The 19,913-nt window shown below is 50.9% G+C and overlaps 4 protein-coding genes across 4 annotated transcripts; 2 read left to right on the top strand and 2 right to left on the bottom strand.

The window, feature by feature from the left end:
* Positions 1-21: 21 nt before the first annotated feature.
* On the bottom strand, positions 22-3,078 carry C7974DRAFT_99688 (uncharacterized protein). Its single transcript, XM_046147688.1, has 6 exons — positions 2,937-3,078; positions 2,817-2,881; positions 2,486-2,765; positions 1,776-2,434; positions 1,452-1,728; positions 22-1,400 (listed from the first exon to the last, which is right to left on the bottom strand). The coding sequence occupies exons 1-6, from the start codon at positions 2,959-2,961 to the stop codon at positions 103-105; spliced, it is 2,604 nt and encodes an 867-aa protein (XP_046001338.1). The 5' UTR covers positions 2,962-3,078; the 3' UTR covers positions 22-102.
* Positions 3,079-4,491: 1,413 nt separating this feature from the next.
* Positions 4,492-7,231, top strand: C7974DRAFT_99734 (uncharacterized protein). Its single transcript, XM_046147689.1, has one exon. The coding sequence runs from the start codon at positions 4,679-4,681 to the stop codon at positions 7,070-7,072; it is 2,394 nt and encodes a 797-aa protein (XP_046001339.1). The 5' UTR covers positions 4,492-4,678; the 3' UTR covers positions 7,073-7,231.
* A 4,614-nt stretch (positions 7,232-11,845) lies between these two features.
* On the top strand, positions 11,846-13,071 carry C7974DRAFT_99812 (uncharacterized protein). Its single transcript, XM_046147690.1, has 3 exons — positions 11,846-12,490; positions 12,542-12,616; positions 12,667-13,071. Exons 1-3 carry the CDS (start codon positions 12,129-12,131, stop codon positions 12,848-12,850), a joined length of 621 nt encoding a protein of 206 aa, XP_046001340.1. The 5' UTR covers positions 11,846-12,128; the 3' UTR covers positions 12,851-13,071.
* On the bottom strand, positions 12,751-18,491 carry C7974DRAFT_99830 (uncharacterized protein). Its single transcript, XM_046147691.1, has 7 exons — positions 17,962-18,491; positions 17,306-17,900; positions 16,608-17,247; positions 16,326-16,559; positions 15,171-16,276; positions 14,723-15,113; positions 12,751-14,669 (listed from the first exon to the last, which is right to left on the bottom strand). The coding sequence occupies exons 1-7, from the start codon at positions 18,145-18,147 to the stop codon at positions 13,007-13,009; spliced, it is 4,815 nt and encodes a 1,604-aa protein (XP_046001341.1). The 5' UTR covers positions 18,148-18,491; the 3' UTR covers positions 12,751-13,006.
* Between the last annotated feature and the right edge of the window lie 1,422 nt (positions 18,492-19,913).

Genomic DNA, 19,913 nt, shown 5'->3' on the forward strand with positions numbered 1-19,913 from the left:
GTACATCTTGACGATGTCCGTGTGCGGGAGTTGTTTTTTAGTGTGCTTGGATTTCCGAGCAGTGCACAATTAAGCCCTCTTACCGCTTTGCAGACAACCGCCTTAGAAACCAGGTCTTCTCTTCCTCCCTGCTCTACTGGTCATGCCGCTCTCGCTTGGCCCGTCCATTGCACCGCCAATGGCTTTTACCGGGACGTTCTTGTCTTTCAAAGTGCCGCCTAGTTTCTTGATCATTACCTCTCTTGCCTTGGCCGCCCCGGGACTATCCCAGCCTAAAACTTGGCTGGGCTGGTACTCATTGATTACGACTGTCTCATCGTCCTCGTCTTCATCCAGACCCAGGTTGCCTGAGCTGGCATCTCCTGCGGAACCTATTGAGCGCGCAGATGGTGCACGGCCAAGTTGGCGGCGTCTACGTCGCTTCTCATCGGCTTGGTCTTCTGGAGTAGGAGCAGCTTTTCTGTTATTGCGCAGTTTAGTGAGCAGATCGGAATAGTCTTTTTCTTCGATGGGCTCCTGTGCGAGAGGCTCGGTGTCAAGCTCTGGCACCGGCGCTGGCACCTGTGCTTGCGGCTCAGAAGGTGCTGGTATTACGGAGTCAGGCGTCGGTTCTCGAGCTGTCTTCGAGACACGTGGTGCAGGCGCAGCTCTAATCAAGGACTCAGCCGAAGAGCTTCTGCGCCTAGCTTTCGACCTGTCGTTAGTGAGAAGCCCTGTTAGTGAGGTTGATGGACGTCTTGTTGAGTTTGCGTCAGTATCATGAAGTGGCATGGACGCATTTCCGTCAAACCCCCCAAGATTGTCATCATTGTCAAAAGCTCGAGCATGGCTAGTGCTGTCTGCTGGTAAGGTCAATGGGTCAGTCGTAGAAGCAGGTGTTCCTTCCGCCGAAAGAGCAAGATCAAGAACTCGAGGTTTCAGTGGCCCCCGAGCGCGGGAATGATGGGGTTTTGTCACCATTTTCGGTGCATCTGTCCTCCTTTGCTGCTCACGAGGCTTTGGGTCGTCCTCTTTCGGGGGGGCGACCGTCAGCTTCTCAAACGCTTGCGGGTTAGGCATGATCTTCTGAGGTTGGCGTGGTGCAAATGTGTTCAGCAGAAAATTGCTGAAAGGTTGTAATGCGCCAGTACGCAAACACTCCCATAGCCATTCTGCATGCACAGCTGGGATGCGCCTCTCCGTGGCGAACTTTAATTTCTGTGGAGTTGGGTTTCGGCTGTTGCAGAGCATGACCGAAGTTTTAGCGTGCAACTGCTCGTCATAAGTTGCACCTGTCAAATTTGTCAGTTTAGAGTCAAACAACCGACTTATTTCCGTACCCATCAATGTAAGAGCTTTGGTCACATGCAGGAGCCCAATCCCCGAAAATCCCGTTGAGTTTACAGTTAGGCCAGAGAAACCTGCAGACGTCAGCATGACCACTCCAGATCTGCACAGGGGCTAGAGCTTACCGTTGATGCTAAGCTTGTCGAAAGGTCGACTTAAGACGTCGGTAGTGGGGTCGACTAAGCATTTCCCATGCAAACAACGCTCAACCCACCAGTTAGTAACAAGGTTCCCAATAGTTCCGGCGCGTGCCGGAAGAGATCCAGACACAACATCGACCTCAACATCATGCGGTATCACGAGGAAACCACGTGTAAGATGTTCTGAAGAGATTCCTTCAAGGTTATTGCTGTTTAGTGCATGGGCGCCGTTCTTCTCTAGATGTTCATGCAGGATGGTAGTCTGGTAGACATATTAGCTTGGCAAAGCGACCTCATACTGCAACGTACTTTGTCTTGATCGAAGCCATGTATGACTACAACGCGACCTTGGAAAATACCTCCGTTGTCATCTGCTCCTAATAGTTGTGGAGCGGGTGCGGCGGATGCAGCGGGTGTAGGCGCATTAGCGTCCTTCGTCTCAACTCGATCAGCAGCCTTGTCATCGTGAAGGACTGCAGGCGAGTCTTGTTGTGGCGTAGTGTGCTTGAACAAATTATCCTCTTTCCACTCGTCTTCATCATTCCTGCCCTGATCGAAACTGGGCGTGGTGATCTCTGCCCACAGAGCGTCGCCTTGAATCCCTAGCTTGGTGCTTGCAGCACGACGCAGCTTTCTCCGGTTGGGGTTCAATGGCTGAGGTTGTTCAGTATCTCGCAGCCTCTTGCCAAGAGCTGGCGAAGGGTCCTCAATGCGGATCCATGCATCAATCCCGCGCTCGTCCGCTGGCAGTGTGGGGTTGAAGAGGGTCTCATCCAGCACCATGCCCCGCTCGAGACTCTGCTCGAACCACTCCAGAGAGACAATCTTCATCCGCCAATTGAGCGCATGTTCGTATTTCTTGCCAGTCGGCGCGGCGGCGATGAGGTGGGTGATGTTCTTGGTAAGGTCGCCATGGTATTCGGCGCCGTTCTGGTCGACCGTTTCTTGAATGTACTTCCGCCGCTCCGCTGCACCTTGTCAGCATTCTGATACAGTAATCATCTGCAGGGGTGTCGTACGGTTGTCGAAGCCAGTCAGGCAGATTCTGAGTCCATAGAAGGTAGGCAGACGATACTGCTTTTCCAAGCCTGCCACGTCCATGTCGTCCTCGCCCTCCATCCACACATCGCGGAGGGCCTCCAGCCACGCGGGCGACAAGACCTTGACATCCTCTCGAAGCTTGGCGACATAGCGGTATTTGGCGCTGTCGGTATTACCGGCGACAAGGTGGGTTACGTCTGAAGTGAGGTCGAGCTTGATGGTCGCGCCCATCTGCGCGCCAATGGACGACAGTTGTGCCTATCGGAGCAGATCAGCGTCGTGTGCAGCGCGGAAGGGCGCTCTACCTACACGCTGCTCATGCGGCAGGGCGGTGCAGCACAGGATGGCGCCCGCAAGGGGTAATTGGCCGGTCCCTAGACGGCGGTGTAAGTACGTAGTCGCGTGCAGTGCACAGCCAGCCTCACTCACCATAATGTCCATCTGTCGCGGCCATGTTAGTGTTGCCACATGCAGCCGTTGCGATGTCGTGAGCGCGTTAGCTCGACGCGTGTTTCCGCGGGGTATCACGTGCGCATCCTACAGTACCGTGGTACAGCCCTGCCCAGCTTCGGTGTGGGCCTGCCAGTGCCAGATACGAGCAGATCTTGCTGCTTATCCGCTGGCGATCCGAGGCAGCGCCACGAAGAGTCTTCCCTGCCGGTTATCCACTGCAGCGCGAGCCCCTCTTGATGACGACGCCTCTCCGAGCTGCCCGCCAACGTGCGCCGATCAGCCTGCTCTCCAGTATCTCCAGATCCAGAACCCCAAACGTAGATCGTTGCGCGTTCGGGCTGCTTCTGTTTTGCGGCGCGTCCCAAAGTGGGCTGCGAGCTGCAGGACGCTGACGCCGGCCAACCTGCCAACTCTGCCAACTGCGATCGATGAAACACATCGTCTGGCCGCATGCACGTTGCAGAGTGCAAGGCACGATGCCCAAGAACCAAGATTCCTCGCTCGCGTGCATGTGCGGGTGTGCCAATACCCCCGTGATTGAACATTTGACTTGGCTGCCTCTGGCCTTACGCTTTGCACCACTGATCGGTGCTCGTCGTCTTGCTCAGCAGTGGCTCAGCACTCAGCATGCATGTTGCCGAGTCGCTGCATAGCGTCTTCTGCTCTCGAACGACTCCAGTCCGCTTGGGCTTAGGGCATCATACGAGGCTTGACGTCGCGACCTTGCCCTGCCGAGCAAGCCGTGATAGGATCGCTGGGCTTTTTACAGGGGCCTCGCAGCGGAGCCCTGTTGCGCGTCAGTCTTGATCAAGTGCTGGACTCCCAGCTGATGTCATGGCCGTCCGAGCCCGCCGCAGTGACCAGTGCACCGTCCCCCAAATCTATGCTTCAAAGATTGACATATCATCGTATCCAGACCACGGCGGGGATTATCGCCGAACGTACTCCTTGCACTGCGTCAGGAACGTAGAGTGTTTGCAAATATCTACTCGCCGACACGCCGCGAGATTGTTCACCGCAGATTTCCTCAGTCCTCTCGAGCCTGCAACCCCGCTGTTCTCCATCCAGTAGGCCGGCGTCATTTCAAAAGCAACTACGCCCACCAGACCGTTATTCCCTGCCTTTGCCCGGCGCAATCCAAACGGCACGCCCAGCACCCGCGCCTTGAATTTGCAAAGCGCTTCTCCACGTCGACAGCCCAAAGCCCCTGCGCTCCCTGGTATCTTCCGTCCTGTGTCCTGACGCCGTTCCCTTTGCACATCTCGACGCGCCAACGCATCTCGACCAGACAGGCATACCCGACGCATCCGCCGCGTCGGCTCTCTTACCGCTCCACAGGTCATTGCTAGCTACACTCGCTGATCCCTCTACACACCTGCCATGCACGTAGGCGCATAGTAATAGACTTTTCTCAACGCGTGAGTCCCTGTCCCTGTCTCATTTCCCCTTCACCGCGTTCAGGCGATTTGTTTCGCCAGTGCTGAACCCGTGTTGTCCCTTCCTAAAGCGTTGACATGGGACCTGCCCATGTTACCTTAACCTGCACAAACCGGGTCTTCCTTTGTAACACACTCTTGATTCTCCTGAGTTACACACACCCTTCCCGTGTCTTGAATTAGCTTTCCACTTCTACATAAGCCCCGGTTCACCCTGCATATCCACTGCTACATATTGCTGTCGCTCCACCACCAATTGGCGTCACTAACGCCGCTCTCGACATGACAGAATACCGTCACGTTTACTCAGACCGCGGACGCCTGCGCTATATCCCAGAACATTTACCAGAGCCCTTACGGATTGGACGTGGTCTCTTTCAAGGACGTCCCCGTCGACCGCACCGCATCCACATCGCACACGTCGCACCCGACCCAACCCTCCGCTGTCGCCAAAGGCGGGAGACGACTAGCAAGTCGTACTTCACAGAAAAACTGGCGGGCCCCCGTGAGAACGCCAAGCGCTATCTGCGCAATTTGCTCGACAAACAGTTCGCCTCGCCCTCAGAACCTACAAACATTGTCCTACCTGCCTCGTCTGCCAATAGCAACCGCACATCGATTGCTTCTTTCCCGGAGAGCAGGCTTTCCACAGCACCCAGCGACATGCGTTCAACACCACGAGCCTCTGGCGCGGTTGGCTCTTTCGGCCATATGTCAGCCCAGTCGCACCTCGACATGTCCCGTCCCTCGCTATCAGATTCGCACCTCTCGTCTGGGAGATCTTCGGCGAAAAGCGCGATCAGCAGCATATCCAAACTGCCAGAAGAGAAGCCGATAGCTTCAGGAGGAGGTGTCAGCGTCAACATTGCACTCACAGAACCTGTTTTGTTTCTCCAGGGGTTCGAGCAGACCGAGCACGCGGAGCGGAACACAGCAATGCTTCGTGGCTCCCTGATATTGAAGGTCACAAAACCTACAAAGCTAAAGGCCATCACACTGAAATTCAGAGGCAAAGCTGTCACAAAGTGGCCCGAGGGCATTCCTCCCAAGAAGGTCGATTTTGAGGAGGTTGATATCCTGATGAACCACACGTGGCCCTTCTTCAACGCTCAGTTTCCGACCGCAGAGTCCAGCACTGGGGCAGATCGCGTCGAGTTTTACAAAAATGGCGGCGGCCTTGGCTCTTCGCCCAACACATCATCTACCAACCTCACATCAAAGGAGGCAAAAAGACTGTCTCTACAAGTCAATCACTCGCGCAGCTTCGGCAAGGGCGAGTCACCATCAGGAGGACCATCCATAGCGCAAAAAGGGTACAGGACGTTCCAAGCTGGCGAGTACATGTACAATTTCGAGCTTCCCCTCGATAGTCACTTGCCAGAAACCATCGACGTCGACCTCGGCTCCGTTAAGTATGAGATGGAGGCTACAGTCGAGCGAGCTGGCGCATTCCGTACCAACCTACTTGGAACCAAAGAAATCGTCTTGGTACGCACACCATCAGAAGGCTCACTGGAGCAAGTCGAGCCCATTGCCATCAGCCGAAGCTGGGAAGACCAGCTGCACTATGACATTGTCATCTCTGGAAAGTCCTTCCCATTGGGTGCCCAGGTCCCCATTGCCTTCAAGCTTACACCCCTGGCGAAGGTACAATGTCATCGTATTAAGGTATTCGTTACTGAAAACGTTGAGTACTTTTGCAATCAAAAGCGGGTCCACCGTATGGAGCCTGTCCGCAAAGTACAACTGTTTGAAAAGCGAGCCGACGGACCTCCCACAAGTACATTTCCTGGCAGCACAATGCGAATTGTGTCAGGAGGCGGCGTACCATATGATCAAAGAGCTGCAGCTGCACGAGGCGAGGATGTGCAAGTACAAGATCCGGGGAACCTACTGGGTGATCTGAATGGGGAAGGCATTGTCGGACCCACAGAGATGGAATTCAACGTACAACTGCCAAGCTGTCACAACATGCGAGACAAAGACAAGACTTCCCGGCTGCACTTTGATACCACGTACCAAAACATCCAGGTACATCATTGGATAAAGCTGGTCATGCGCCTTTCGAAACCCGACGCGGTTGATCCAACGAAGAGACGACACTTCGAGATTTCAATCGACTCGCCCTTCCACATCCTCTCATGCCAGGCTACACAAGCAAATACAGCGCTACCGGCATATTCGTCACCTGAGCCGTATTTCGATGACGCACGAGTACCCGAATGCGGCTGCCCAAATGCTCCTATCCGCCGCACGTCTCCGACTGGTCGGGTCCCAACTCTGAGCTCGATTAGTCGTTCTAGGGGCAACTCGGATGCAACCATACCAACACCCATGCCGACACTCGCACGACCACAAGCAGCACACATTGGTGGTCCTGCCGATAATAATGTACAACGTCCCATTCATCTCCTTCGTGTACCATCGTTTGCGCCACCAGAGTTCTCGGAGGAAGAACCGCCGCCACCTCTCGAGACTCCACCACCGCTATATGAGTCGATCGCATCACCCACAAGCGGACTGGCAGATTATTTCTCGCGGTTGTCCGACGCTTACGATGACGACAGCGAAGGTGAGCGTGCAGACCACCGTCGTGTTGAGATCCCCTTGACGCCCGGAGGCCGCACAGCCAGGAGCATGGACGAAAGGAGAACATGGCTTCCCGTCGGCCATTAACTTGGACAACGCAAAACAACAAACAAGAGCATGAAGCGCGCATGATTGCAATGACGACATGACATACGATTTGGCCTGCATCTTCCGGCTGATTTTAGGCGTTATCGAACCCGGATTGGTGGTTCAGGGAGCGTAATTTCTTATGCTTATTTTCTTTTGTCACATCTCTCATCTAGTCACATCTATCTACGCATCTAGGGTCTTCCTGGCGTCATATCTATTGTATTAATGCTTTGTCTATACGGGGGCTGCTACAACATAAAGCATGGTATGTTATACAATGACCACATAGCTTTTAGGCACGCGACACGACACGAATGTACATACAAACACTAAACAATGCATCTCTCCCACGCCCACCAAAGCTTGACCAAAAACCTACCCATGACTCGTGCATAGCAGCGACCGTTTCTCCTCACAAGGATAAGCCTCACTCACACCGCCCCACTCTTAAGCCTACCCCTGCCGCGCATCTGCCACCGCCACGACACCCCAGGATCCCCCTCCCACGCCGTCCCGTCACGGTACCTGTCAACTAAGCCGTTGGGTCGCAAGGCCAGCAGATGAAACACGTCGTCAGCGGCGCTCGCATCTCCAACCGCCTAGTCAGTTGTCCGCCGCGCCGATCTCAGGCGGTGGGTCGCGTGTCTGCGATCTTGACACCCAAGCTAGCGGCCGGTGAAGTGAACGCGCGAAGGGGTTTTCAGTCGCGCGCTAGTTCAGCCTCATTTTGTTGCTGGTGGGGTTGGGTGGGGTGGGGTGGTATTTTGTTTTGGGCGCCGATCACATCGGGCTTTTTGGTTGTTTGTTGGTGGTGGTCGTGGTGGTCGGTCTGGTCGCGGTCTTTTGTGTGCGGTGTGCGGTCTGGATGGGAGGTGTGGGGGGTTTGGCCTCACTTTTTGTGGTTGCATAGGCGAGCATGTGAGAAGAGGCTAATGGGGCGAGTACTGTTGACATGTTGTGGTTGGTGTGCGGATTTTTGTTTTGATATGTGGTCTTGTAAGGCATGAGAATGCTCGTGCACTAACCTCGTGACCATACCTGGTCAATGAGTTTGGTTACTATTTCTTCTGCCCTTCTCGTCCTCGTCATCTTCTTCGAAGGTATTTAGCAACCAGACAGAATCTTGCTCAATATACGCTACTTTCAAGCCTTCCTTAGACCTCTTCTCGGGTGCCAGCTCAGTTCCAATCTGACACTCTGTGATTTTGATTCAGCTCCTGTTATCTCCTGTAACTCCCCAAGACTATACAAGAGATCACAACAATATATCACCGATGGCTCCTCCCTTCAAAGCTGGCGGACAATACATAATATCTATGCTACAACTTGGGTTAAGTCTACGATGCAAATATGACTTCGCAGCTTGAAGATCAGCATCGTACAGTAGTTTAAGCAGTCACTATCAGTAAGGGCGACGTTCGGGGTTTTGCAGAGAGCGCGAAGGAGCCTCACGTCAATAGAGAACGAAGTAAAATACGCTCCATCATCGCCTTCCAAATGTATGAAACTCTGATAACTCTTGTTTCGAGACATGCCAAGACGCATATGTTGGTCCCCGTAAACGAAGCCTCCGATAAAGACGTCAACTCTTTGCTGAACCTTCGAAGTAGTTTTTCAATCTGAGAAGGAACACGACTTACCATGGTGGCCAATTTACCAATGAATCTGTCAACATAGCTGCAACTGTGTATCATTGTTTAGAAAAGGGAGAGGATCCGAGTCTTTGTGCCATTACTTAAGCCTATGACCCCGGTAGTTCTCTCACTAGAGCACGTTGGCTGTAAGTTAAGTCCTTCCTGGCAATTTTCACACGCACGAAGTAACGCTTGTCACAGCCATGTCTTGTCAGAGGCAATGACTTTCAGTGACTTCAAAGTTACTCTACCCTGTAGGACTAGAGCTTTTCGGGAGGCTGACTTGTGTATTTGTGGAATCGCGCTCGATATCACTATAGATTACCATACAGACTAGCAGCCGATCGTACCCTACCTGTTAGGGCATGTTCAGGATGAATATGGGCGTTGGCCTCCTCAAGGTAGCTACATTCAACCTGGAGCTATTGTCAAATTCGATAGGCTAACACGCCATGACTGCGGGATGTCTAGGCTGCATGTCACTTTCCTTGCGTTTCCCTACCTCAGTGCAGGTAGGGAGAACTCTAAGGAGCCTGTTGACAGTTTCTTCTATCTTTCCAAGGACCTGCTTCAACGATTTTAACCACAGAAGAACATTCAGGACCAGGATCACGATCAGCATTTCCGCAGATTCAAGCAAACTGCTCATGGCCAAAAACTACGAGTGCTTCAATTCTAGGTTCTCATCCTGGACTCTACAACGATCATCACATGCGAACCAACTTTGATGATTAAAATAGCTAAAAACTGACTGGAACTGTGCCTAGGAGCCTTGTCACAAATACTGACGCACACTTATGTACAGAATCTGATAGTAGCGTCGCATCCTTGTCGTTGGAGCAATGCAGGTCACTTCTTGTGCCCAGAGCAAGCATACAAGAAGGTTGTTCTGCAGATCGCAAGGCGGACATTGACGAGTATCGTATCTCCTCGGCCGATAGTAAAGAAACGCTCAATCCTAGTTGTTAGCCAACTATAATCGGAGATGTGACATCTCCATCATTACGCATACGCCTTGCTTGAACAGACGAATACCCTTAAACTCTCAGAGACTAAAGTTATGGATGGAAGGTCCACTTGCATCCATCTAGTACGACCAAGTACACTAGTCTTAACTCGAACGATGGAATCACCACGAGCAAGGAGGTAGCTCTGTTTGGGTAAGTAATTTCTGGAAGATGAGGAGATTAAATTTTCACTCAACTCAGAAAATTACGAGCATGGTCGATGAGTAGACCGGATGTGGAAATGTAGTCATGCAGCACTCACCATCTCTTAAATCGATTGTTCAAGACAAATAAACCGTAGATGCTACGAAAGGCATCGACGAAGAGGTTGAAACTGGCACCCATCCTCTAAGTTCTAAACGACTTAGTTCGAGTTTGAATTAATCCAGCTTTGTGTCGACTGATAGATTGTTTGACGAAGTGCACATACCTTGACACAAACATCAACAGGCCAATGCTGCTCAACATCAATATTCGGCCAGACTAGACAATTACAAACGCCTAGCTGCCGAGAGAGAAGATGGACAGAGCCATGCTGCGAGACGTTTGCTTTTTGGAGACACTGTTGATAGCCCGTATCCACCCGTCGAAAAGCGACACGATGCAGTGTCGAAGCTTATGATTCTGGCTAAATTAAACCTGGAACAAGCGGTTAAAGATGAGATGTTGGTTGTGCTAAGACATAATGACAACATTAGAGCCCAGTTTCAGACACGACTGAAGCATTCAATGCGCACTAAACTCACGCGATTTGGTTCTAACGGTGCTTAGATGTACGACATACTGCATTTGAGAATCGAGTGGATTCGTCGCAAGAAAGGAAACTACGAAGTCTTTTGCTAAAAGCGGTCCTGCCACCGTATCCAAAGGTCGACAAAGTAAAGCATATTCAGTGTCGAGACGTCACACCTCTATGGCCTACCATATGAGTGTGACGAATTTAACTCCGAGTTTATCACTATTCTACAAGACATTTGGTTCTAGAAACGAAAAGCACTTTCTAGCACACCCGCAACCGACGTGGGGGATGTTCTTGAAGATATCAAAGGCTGATCTGCAGCTGGATCACGGCGCGCTCGCGATGCCTCTCGAATCACTTGAACACACTAGAGATCAACAAGCGGCATTGACTTACAGGTGAAGTCTGATGTAGAATTCGCAGAGGTGGTGAAGGCGTTAAGAGTTCCTCTTGACGAAGCAGATAAGAAAATCGACCACAGTCCACATGTACCTCAATTTCTTGCTTAGCCCACCACTTTCAGCCACTAGAAAGATCCTGACGATACCGGGAACACTGATCAGGACCCATTAGAGATTGAACGAAACCCTGAGATACATACCAATTTCACCCTCCTTGCCTTTGAAACCCAAATTTGCGACGTGCACGTCGAGAAAGGGGCCAGGGTGAAGTCCAATAGCCAAGTCATACAAATGAATAACGGAAAAACAGTCAGAACATTCCGAAGGGCATGTTCAAAGAAGAAGACCCAAGATGTGGTTTGTTCTTGTAGTAATCAAAGTCCCATTCGAGACGGTCAAACATGAGAATGAGACACGGATGATTTATGTTCGCGGAGCAGGCCCATACCTACGTTAGTTATGTAGTCTCTGGGACGGGTGGGGAGCAGTAATGTCGTAGCTGAGAGACGTGCAAAATCAGTGCATTAAATTATTGCTGCGCCCTTCCAATTGCCTGGCGCAACCGTCCAGCGTGTGTGGCGCTCATCATTTTCGTATTTTACTGGTCAGGAACGCCGCTAGGTATCCGTGCCTTTGAGACATTGGCTGAACCGTTGCGCTGGGTATACATACCCTGAGCGCACCACTGACGGCTGCACGCAGCACTAAACGTGCGCCTACAACGCACCGACGCTTCTTTACCAGCGAAGACACGTACTTATCAGCCTTTGGGGCTTAAATTTATAAGTCATGCCTGTTTGGTTCTGTTTGGGCTTGGCTATGGTCATTGAACCAATCGCCGATGCAGATTGTAGACGCATCAGGCTGTAATGCAATGCACACATGAGAAGCCGATCGCGATCAATCACACAGCCTCCTGGACTTAGGTAAGCGATTCCCAGATCTGTGATTGTTCACACCTTGCATGCTCACGGGTGGCGCTGTGTGATCTTGGAGCTAAAAGGTTTGCCTTTTTTGCCTGATACCTGCGGTTCGCATTTTTGCGGAGTGACAAGGGTCAAGCGGCTCTGCTATCGATCGTCTCTTCATATTGCTGCTTAGCGTTCTACAAGCCTACATATATCCTTCAGGAGGGATGCTTTGCCATACCATCTCTGCGTCCACCTCTCGAAGCTCGATTACCTGGCCTTCATCAAGTACCAGATTGCGACGAATTACATACCACACAACACCAAGCAGGTATTCATCGAGCACCAACACACCAAAGACAGGATGGCTTCTGGTACACGAAGGGCAGGGCGACATGTACGTTTTAGTCATGAAACCAAACAGGCCAATCGTGCGCTCTCCGTACAACGTCCAAAATATCTGAGATTTATACCACATGCTGCCTGCCCAAAGTGGTCATTCTGCATATTACTTCTCTGTCTGATGGCTACTCCCGTTGCGGCTCAGCCTGACCACACACACGACTGGCGTGAGCCAATCGCTGCCTTCGTACTCGCCGTGATCCTTGCCGGGCATCACATCATCGCTTTTACCGAGACGCTTATTGGCCCTTCCATGGGTATTTCGAGCGTGTTATGGCTAGTGATGCGCAACGATGTGGCTATCGAACCGAAGTGGTCTTGGATGTGAGTGGCCCACTTCTCGCGGGCAACCTTATCACTGATCTGTGGGAACAGGGTTCTTGGGCTGTGGTCACTCCTCATGCTTCTTTACTTTACGATGCAGTGTCGCCGCGTCGCGAATCATTCGCTGTACGTGACCACTCTCTTCGCTTGAGTGCTATTCGTTAATCGTATTCAAGTTACATTCTTCTTACAATTGCGACGGCAAGCCTCAGCATGTGCATGGTTGCACTCGTACAGCAGTCTTCTCTACAAAGTGGCCTTGTCACTGCCATTCCGCCTTGCACATCTTTTGCTGCATATGCAGTAGCGTACTTTTTTCCGGACCGTCACAGGGGTAATTCTTGGTTGTTCGATGCCTGATTGACTTGATCAAAAGCAGACCTACAAGGTCCTACAACAGTGGCCATGGAGTATAAAACAGCATCATCGCGGAGCGTAGCATCTAGGGGAAGTTCGGCTTGGAAGGGCGTCAAAAATGTACGACGGTGGAAGTTCAAATTATGTCTACACATGCAGCTAGAGTACTTCCACATCACTATGTCTGCCTACAATCTTCTCGAACACCTCATCTAGCGTTGCCTTACCCACACTATAGTACTCCACACCCAAGCTCTCCTTTTCAGCCTCAACAGTCTTGATCAACCTCGCGATATCGTTCCCTTCAACAGGAACCTCAAACCGGACTTGTCCACCTTGCGTCTCACGGCTAATTACCGCAGCTGGAAACGTCGACGAGATCCACTCTTTCATTCTTTCGAGCTCTTGCGGTGTCGTGCGAGGCGCGGAGCGCGACACGATGTGAATGTGGTACGCGTCGCCTGCACGCTTCTTTAAATCTTCGCGGCCGCTGAGAGCAAGCATCCGTGAGGAAACGATGCCGATTCGGTCCGCGAGAGCGTCTGCTTCTTCCATGGAGTGCGTTGTGAGAAGGACAGCGCGGCGCTTGGCGATGGTCTGAAGACAACGCCATAAAGTACGTTTTGCGTTTGCATCTAGAGCTGAGGATGGCTCGTCGAGTATGAGGACTTGAGGATTCCCCACTAGGGCTACAGCGAGGGACAATTTGCGTTTCGTGCCACCGGACAGCTTCTGGGCAAGTTGGTTGGTCCACTGTTCGATGCCGCAAACGCTGATGACGGTAGAGACATTGTGATCGATGTCTTTCACACCTCTTATCTTTGCGAAGAAGCGCAATGTCTCTCGGACAGTAAGTGCATCAGCAGAGTCGAATTGTGGACATACTCCAAGTCTGGCGCGCGCAGCCACAGGCGACGATAGGACGGAATGCCCAGCCACGTCGATTTTGGATCCTGGTGTGGACGGCTTGATGTCACCTCGGATCATGGAAATGATTGTCGATTTGCCAGCGCCGTTTGGTCCCAGGAGAGCGAAAATCTCTGATTTCTGTACGCCAAAAGTTACATTGTCGACCGCTTGATTCTTGCCGAACTTCCTGGATACACCCTCGACGCGAAGATCGGTGTTGGGAGATGCCAATCGTTTGCGTTCATTGATGAGATCTGTATCGAACATCTCTGTTGCTTCTGCGTCGTTGACCGGCGTTTGCGAGCGGACCGTTGGCAATTTGAAACCACTATCCCACCAAAGAAGGAGTGCAAAGAGGAGAATTACTTGGATGGCCAAGTACAATATCGGTCCGCCGTACATGTAGATAGAGCCATCAGAATGGCCGTTGCACATCAGTCCGAATTGCTGAAGACCAATAAAGAGTGTTCGTCCCAGACTCACGACAGGAGAGACGATAGCAAGACCGAAATAAAGAGCATTCATAGACTTCTCCAGGTCTTCGTACGGAGTCGTCGACTGTATGCCGATAACGCCTCCAAAGTAAGCGAAGTATATGATGACTTGACCCAAAGCCATGATGAACCAGGCAGTGATCGCGTTCTTTGCGAACATCGAGATGATGTAGCTGAAGAGAGCACATGCTATACCGTATAGCAAGAAGACAACAAAAACTAGTCCCATGCCGTGCCAGACTGGTGTTGAGAAAGCGATAAGGGCGGTAGCGACGGCACTGATAACAAGGACAAAGACACCATCAAACGACAGGTGGGAGAGCCAGAGTGGAATTGGACGAATGCCGTTGGAATACTGCATGGATCGGACGTTTGAGATACGTTCGTTTGTTGGATACAGAGCGAAGAAGACAGGATAGCTAGAGATCAATGTCAGTTGTTTCAAGGTAGTCATTCAAATACGAGGACTTACCATGCCATGATCAGACCATAGTACACAATGAAGATCAAAGCGTTGAAATCGATCAAGACTGGGATATTGGTTGTCGCAAACTCGTAGTAGGACGAGGAGATACCGATACCACTCGCCATGACCGAGTAGAAGTTCATCATCTGATTTGCTGCATCCGGGCGACGAATATTGACTAAGACGGAGGGCTCCGAGTCATTACTGCCCATCCAGAAGCCACCGGTAAGCGTCGACCACGGCGAGTAGTCAGAGATGCCAACATTGTATTTTGCCGATTGATTTTTCCAGTTCTGGCGAACTGCATTTGAAAACTCCTCATACGTGTCTACTAATATCATCTGCTCGAGGATTTGTGTGCTGTTTGAATAACCGTAGAGATAGTATGATGAGAAGCCTAGAACAGCGGTTAGAGAACTGGTAGCTAGGACGAAATTACATATTGACTTACTGCGAGTGTGATTTGTAGAATACACGTCAGCCATCAAAGCGAGCCTCGACTCGTTGAGGCTACTGGCAGGTCCATAAACAATTTTAGGGCGACTGTCTTCATATCCCTCGTAGGAGCTGCTACTCGTGTAATAGTTCCGTCCAAAGTCGTTTCTGTACGTGTAGTCATTGACTAGATCCGCTTGCGTGGGACACACTATCGGGGTTTTGTATTTTTTGATCAGTAGAGGTGCGACCCCCGCTCCTACAAGAGCGAAAGCAACAGCGACGAAGTATGGAACCCACCGGCGCTTGAAGATGAAACCTCTCTTGCAGAACAAAACCCACCACTGTTGAAGTGCAGAGATTGGGCGTCCTTCTGCCAGCTCATAGTCAACATCAGAACTGCTTATAGCTACGTGCTGTGCTTTGAGCTCGGCTGTATCACTATCGCCGGGCGTGTCTTCTGTTTTTTCTTCTGTCTTGTCTTCTGTAGGAAGGATTGAGTCACCAGTGACCTTCATGAATAATTCTTCCATGGTTGGTCCAGAGAGTTGGTAATCGCGTAGCCCAAGTTGCTCTAACTTGTCGACAAGCTGCGCCGCAGCCACACCGGTTGATACTCGATAGATAGTCTGAAGTCGAGAGTGCTCTGTTTCGACTGGCTCGGAGATCTGGAAATCGATATTGGTTTGAGAAGGAACCTTGATCGTATAACCGTTCCCATATGCCTGCTTTAGGGATGCGGAAGTACCGGAGGCTCGTAAGGCGCCTTTATACATGATTGCGATATCATCTGCAAGGTAGTCGGCCTCATCTAGGAAGTGAGTTGTCATGATGATCGTACGTCGGGTTCGTTCAGCCAACAAAATCTCCCAAATCCTGCGTCTCGAAATGGGATCGAGACCAGTCGAGACCTCGTCCACGCAACAAACGGAACTACCACCTGCGAACATCATGGCAAGTTGAAGCTTGCGCTTCTGCCCTCCCGACAGTGTCTTGGCTTTGGCAGGCAGTTTTCCGAGCAAGTCAACGCCCTTGACGAGATCGTTCACGACTTCTACATTGACTTCTGATAGACATTTGAGATCACTGAAGATGCGAACATGCTCTCGAACAGTCAACTCAGGCCTATTAGTTGTCAGTAAGATATTGGGATTATCTGTTCAGGGTGTCCTACCAGATCACGTTATTTTGAGGCGCGTAACCAAGTCCACCGGTTGAGTCGATCGTGATGTTTCCAGATGACACCTTCTGGAACCCAGCAATGCAGTTCAATGTTGTTGACTTGCCACTACCATTGGGCCCAAGAAGACAGAGTATCTGGCCAGGATAGGCTGTGAAATCTAAGCTGGTCACAGCGTGTACAGCCTTACGACGTTTGAAAAGTCGAGCGAAGAACCCAGGTTGGTATCTAGATTCATCAGTATATTGAACATTATGTATAGTGGTTGTGACTTACGTCTTTCCGAAGCTCGACAACGTCACTGTTGGGCCACCGGCCAAAGCTGGCGGTGCAAACAGTCGATGCTGGGAAGCTGTGGAGAAGAGGAGGTGCTCTACCCCGAAAGCAAGCATTGGGAAGACAAGAATATGTATGATGAGAAAAATCCAGTGAATGTACAGTGGCAACCGCCAATTCTTGATAAGGTCGCCCTCGGTGGCCAGGCGCATCATACTGACGGGTTTGCCTGCTGCTTCGAAAGTTCCGACACCGGTGATAAAATAGGTGAAATTTGCCGAGGGGCAGAGGAAGCTCAGTATACCGCACGTAACTGACTTTTGCTCGAACAGTACGACGGGCAAAATGGCAAACACTACTGTGATCACTATCATGATCGATCCACTTAGCTGTGCTTTCTTGAAGAAAGAAGCACCGAACAAAGAAAATCCGGTAAATGCAAGACCTGAGAGAATCGTGAATCCAAGAGGCATACTTCGAGAGAAGGTCGGAAAGACGACGGCAGAAAGAACGATGCCTATAGCCAGCCAGCTAGGAAAGTAGACTGCTGCGAACGAAATGTAAGTAGCCACTTGTCGCACTATCCTACCCCGAGTGTTAGACCCTCCAGGTATCATGGTATCAATCAAGCCAGACATGCCTGTGGAAAGATCAATATTAATATCAGCAGATCAGCACTCTGGCAATTGTCGACTTACCAAGCTCTCGCTCTCGCGATACAAACGATGTCATGTGGTAGACGATCTCCATAAGAGTGAATGCGAACAGAGGACCAAACATATAAACAGCAAGATTCAAGTACGTTTCAGTTCGACTGTCCGAAAGCGCGTCTTGATCCTGGTCCGTGAAGCTGATTATTTGTAGGTCGGCAGGAAGTTGCGTCTTGTTCGCTGATTTGGACTGGGCAACGATTTCTGCCTCCAAAGCTCGCTGCAAAGGCAACATATTGCTTTCCGGAAAGTTATTGGTACTCCTGATATCCACAGATCCACCCCCTGAACCACGGATGGTGTAGTTCCAGGTACCTGGCGACGAAAGGCTCGTTCCCTCGCTGGGACTTGAGATGAAGACCACAGCAGCATAGCAAGGTGAAGCGCCTTTATTGTCTGTCCTGCACTCGAGTGCAAGGTCCCAGCTGTCATTGTAAACTTTGGATGTCTTTCCGGCAGCCTCTACCTTCTGCGAGAGCGCGTCGATCACCGATGAGACTTCTCCACCTTTCATGCCATTATCGACAAATCCAACGATATTGGGTCTTTGATTAGATGCTAGGATTGATTCTAGAGAACGAAGCTATAGGGGCGTTAGTAGTCGCTCGTTTTGTCGACAATTGGAATGATGTCGAAACACTTACATCGTGTGGCGATGACAAGCCCCAATGTTGCGAAGACGCGAAAAAGTTCTTACTGAATGCCAGGACAAGGATAATTACAAGTGGCAGAACTATAGCCCGGAAGAAAGTAGAGATTGGTCGTCGGACGCAGACAAGAAGCCAATTCTTGCGTACCAACGCCCATATCTGGCGCAACAACAGATTCATATTTGCGGTGAAAATGAGCAAGAGCTCAAACAGGCTCGGTACTGCTAAAAGAGAGATCAGTGTAAAGACATATGTTCACAAGCGCAGAAAGGCCCCGAGAATGTTTACCCTTGGCAGGCGTGTACGAAGAGGCAGTGCTGGTTAGTGAACCAACTAATTCGTGAACGGTCTCGCGAAAGGACTTGCATCCGTGATCCACATATTGGCGACATAACAACCGCTTGTGTTACAGACTTTGAGTAAAACGTTGTAGGTAAGGCAGCAAGGCTGACCGCAAAATAAGTGGGGTTACGAGGCGGATTCGGCGACCATGTTCTCCTTTAGCAAGCGGGGAACGCCTAACACAGGAACACCGCAATTGTGTTTTTTGTGAGACGTTCCAATGCACAATGTGTCACCAATTTGTAACATTACGATCCGTGTGCCGTGCTCCGTGGTCCAAATGAGTATGGACAAGCACTCAGATTACCACTAGTTCAGCTTCTTCACATGTTGCGCAAAGAAGCTTCCTCGGAGTTGGCGACATCCTCTCGTGTAGCTTGTGTGACAGTATAAATACGCCTTACGCTGCAGAAGCTTTGGAGCTGTCTTGTCGATCTGTGCGCGTATGTGGTCGAGACTGCCCTCTGCTGCAGATGAATTGTATGGAAATTGGCTCCAATTGGTGTCGAGCGCTGACGAATAGTTTATCATCTTGGCTCATCCCTCGTCCCTTCTTCCAATCTTCGCCCGCTTGCATCTAAGTTGATTGGCTCAGGTGAACCCCAAGGGTGTTGAGGTTCAGGCGGACTCCACCATCTCTTTGGGACGAGATATTTGATCAGGCATGATCCTGATGCCCATACGAAGATGTTTGGACAGCCAGCGGGAATCCAACAACAGTATATGATTTTACCAGATACAGCGAGAACAATTGGCAAAGTGACTAAATCTGCAAAGCGAGGCGCGGAAGAGCACTCTATGTATTCGGAGAGCATTGCGGCTCCCACAGTGTAACGAAGAATCGGCGGAATTAGCTTGTTGCGGAAAAGCCAAGTTCGTGACGGCAGATTGCCCTTTAGTTCTCGGACGATGACATCCTCGATGCCAGCATTCTCTGGTACATCGAACGATGCGATCAGGTCGATATGTCGCTCCGTTTGTCTCATCTGTTTGTAGATACCAGGCATCCGAGTGTGACATCCGAATATGCCATTCTTGTTGAGTGGATCAGTCCAGCCGTTTGATGTGTTGTCGAATGCTTGACAGCTCCGCCCCTCTAGAAATCCACGACACCCGGCTCCGGGATAGCTACGCGTACATCGATATCTGTTGACTGTTTCAGGGACGTGTATTGGGTCAGGTAGCGATTAACCTTGTGAAATCAGCTCTGACTGATGTGCTCGTCCTTTTGTCCGGGGAGAACTATGACTGTCCAACTGGGTGGGCCCCATAACTCGACAAAATATGGGGACCAGGTATCATTGCGACCAGTGGGACGTTCGTTGCATACCCTTGATCTGTAAAGATACGATGTCGGCTCGAAAGGCGTATCGCGGGCACTGTGGGAGTGCGACTCGTGCGGCGCGAGACGTATGTCAACCTTGTTGTAAGTATATCTGAGCGAACTGCCAATAAATTAGGACGGAGATACAATCGGTACAATAATCTTCGTCGAGTGCACGCCAGTCTGTTCTCCAAAAAAGGGTCCACGTCCCACGCAGCGATCAGCGGCCGTCCGGCTGCAAGAATGTGCTAAATGCTCCTGCCCGTTCTTCGATTGAAAC

This window comes from Boeremia exigua (assembly GCF_020726555.1).
Source record: "Boeremia exigua strain MPI-SDFR-AT-0100 chromosome Unknown C7974scaffold_2, whole genome shotgun sequence".
NCBI classification, from domain to species: domain Eukaryota; kingdom Fungi; phylum Ascomycota; class Dothideomycetes; order Pleosporales; family Didymellaceae; genus Boeremia; species Boeremia exigua.

Excerpts from the sequence above, each read along its gene's own strand:
- C7974DRAFT_99688 (XM_046147688.1), bottom strand. The coding sequence starts at position 2,961 with ATGGCCGCGACAGATGGACATTATG. Across the intron at positions 2,435-2,485 it reads CCTGACTGGCTTCGACAACC|CGGAGCGGCGGAAGTACATT; the intron begins GTACGACACCCC and ends GACAAGGTGCAG. Across the intron at positions 1,401-1,451 it reads CGACAAGCTTAGCATCAACG|GTTTCTCTGGCCTAACTGTA; the intron begins GTAAGCTCTAGC and ends TGACGTCTGCAG.
- C7974DRAFT_99734 (XM_046147689.1), top strand. The coding sequence starts at position 4,679 with ATGACAGAATACCGTCACGTTTACTCAGACCGCGGACGCCTGCGCTAT.
- C7974DRAFT_99812 (XM_046147690.1), top strand. The coding sequence starts at position 12,129 with ATGGCTTCTGGTACACGAAGGGCAGGGCGACATGTACGTTTTAGTCAT. Across the intron at positions 12,491-12,541 it reads GAACCGAAGTGGTCTTGGAT|GGTTCTTGGGCTGTGGTCAC; the intron begins GTGAGTGGCCCA and ends CTGTGGGAACAG. Across the intron at positions 12,617-12,666 it reads CGCGTCGCGAATCATTCGCT|TTACATTCTTCTTACAATTG; the intron begins GTACGTGACCAC and ends ATCGTATTCAAG.
- C7974DRAFT_99830 (XM_046147691.1), bottom strand. The coding sequence starts at position 18,147 with ATGAATCTGTTGTTGCGCCAGATATGGGCGTTGGTACGCAAGAATTGG. Across the intron at positions 16,560-16,607 it reads TTGTCGAGCTTCGGAAAGAC|ATACCAACCTGGGTTCTTCG; the intron begins GTAAGTCACAAC and ends TGATGAATCTAG. Across the intron at positions 16,277-16,325 it reads CCTCAAAATAACGTGATCTG|GCCTGAGTTGACTGTTCGAG; the intron begins GTAGGACACCCT and ends GACAACTAATAG.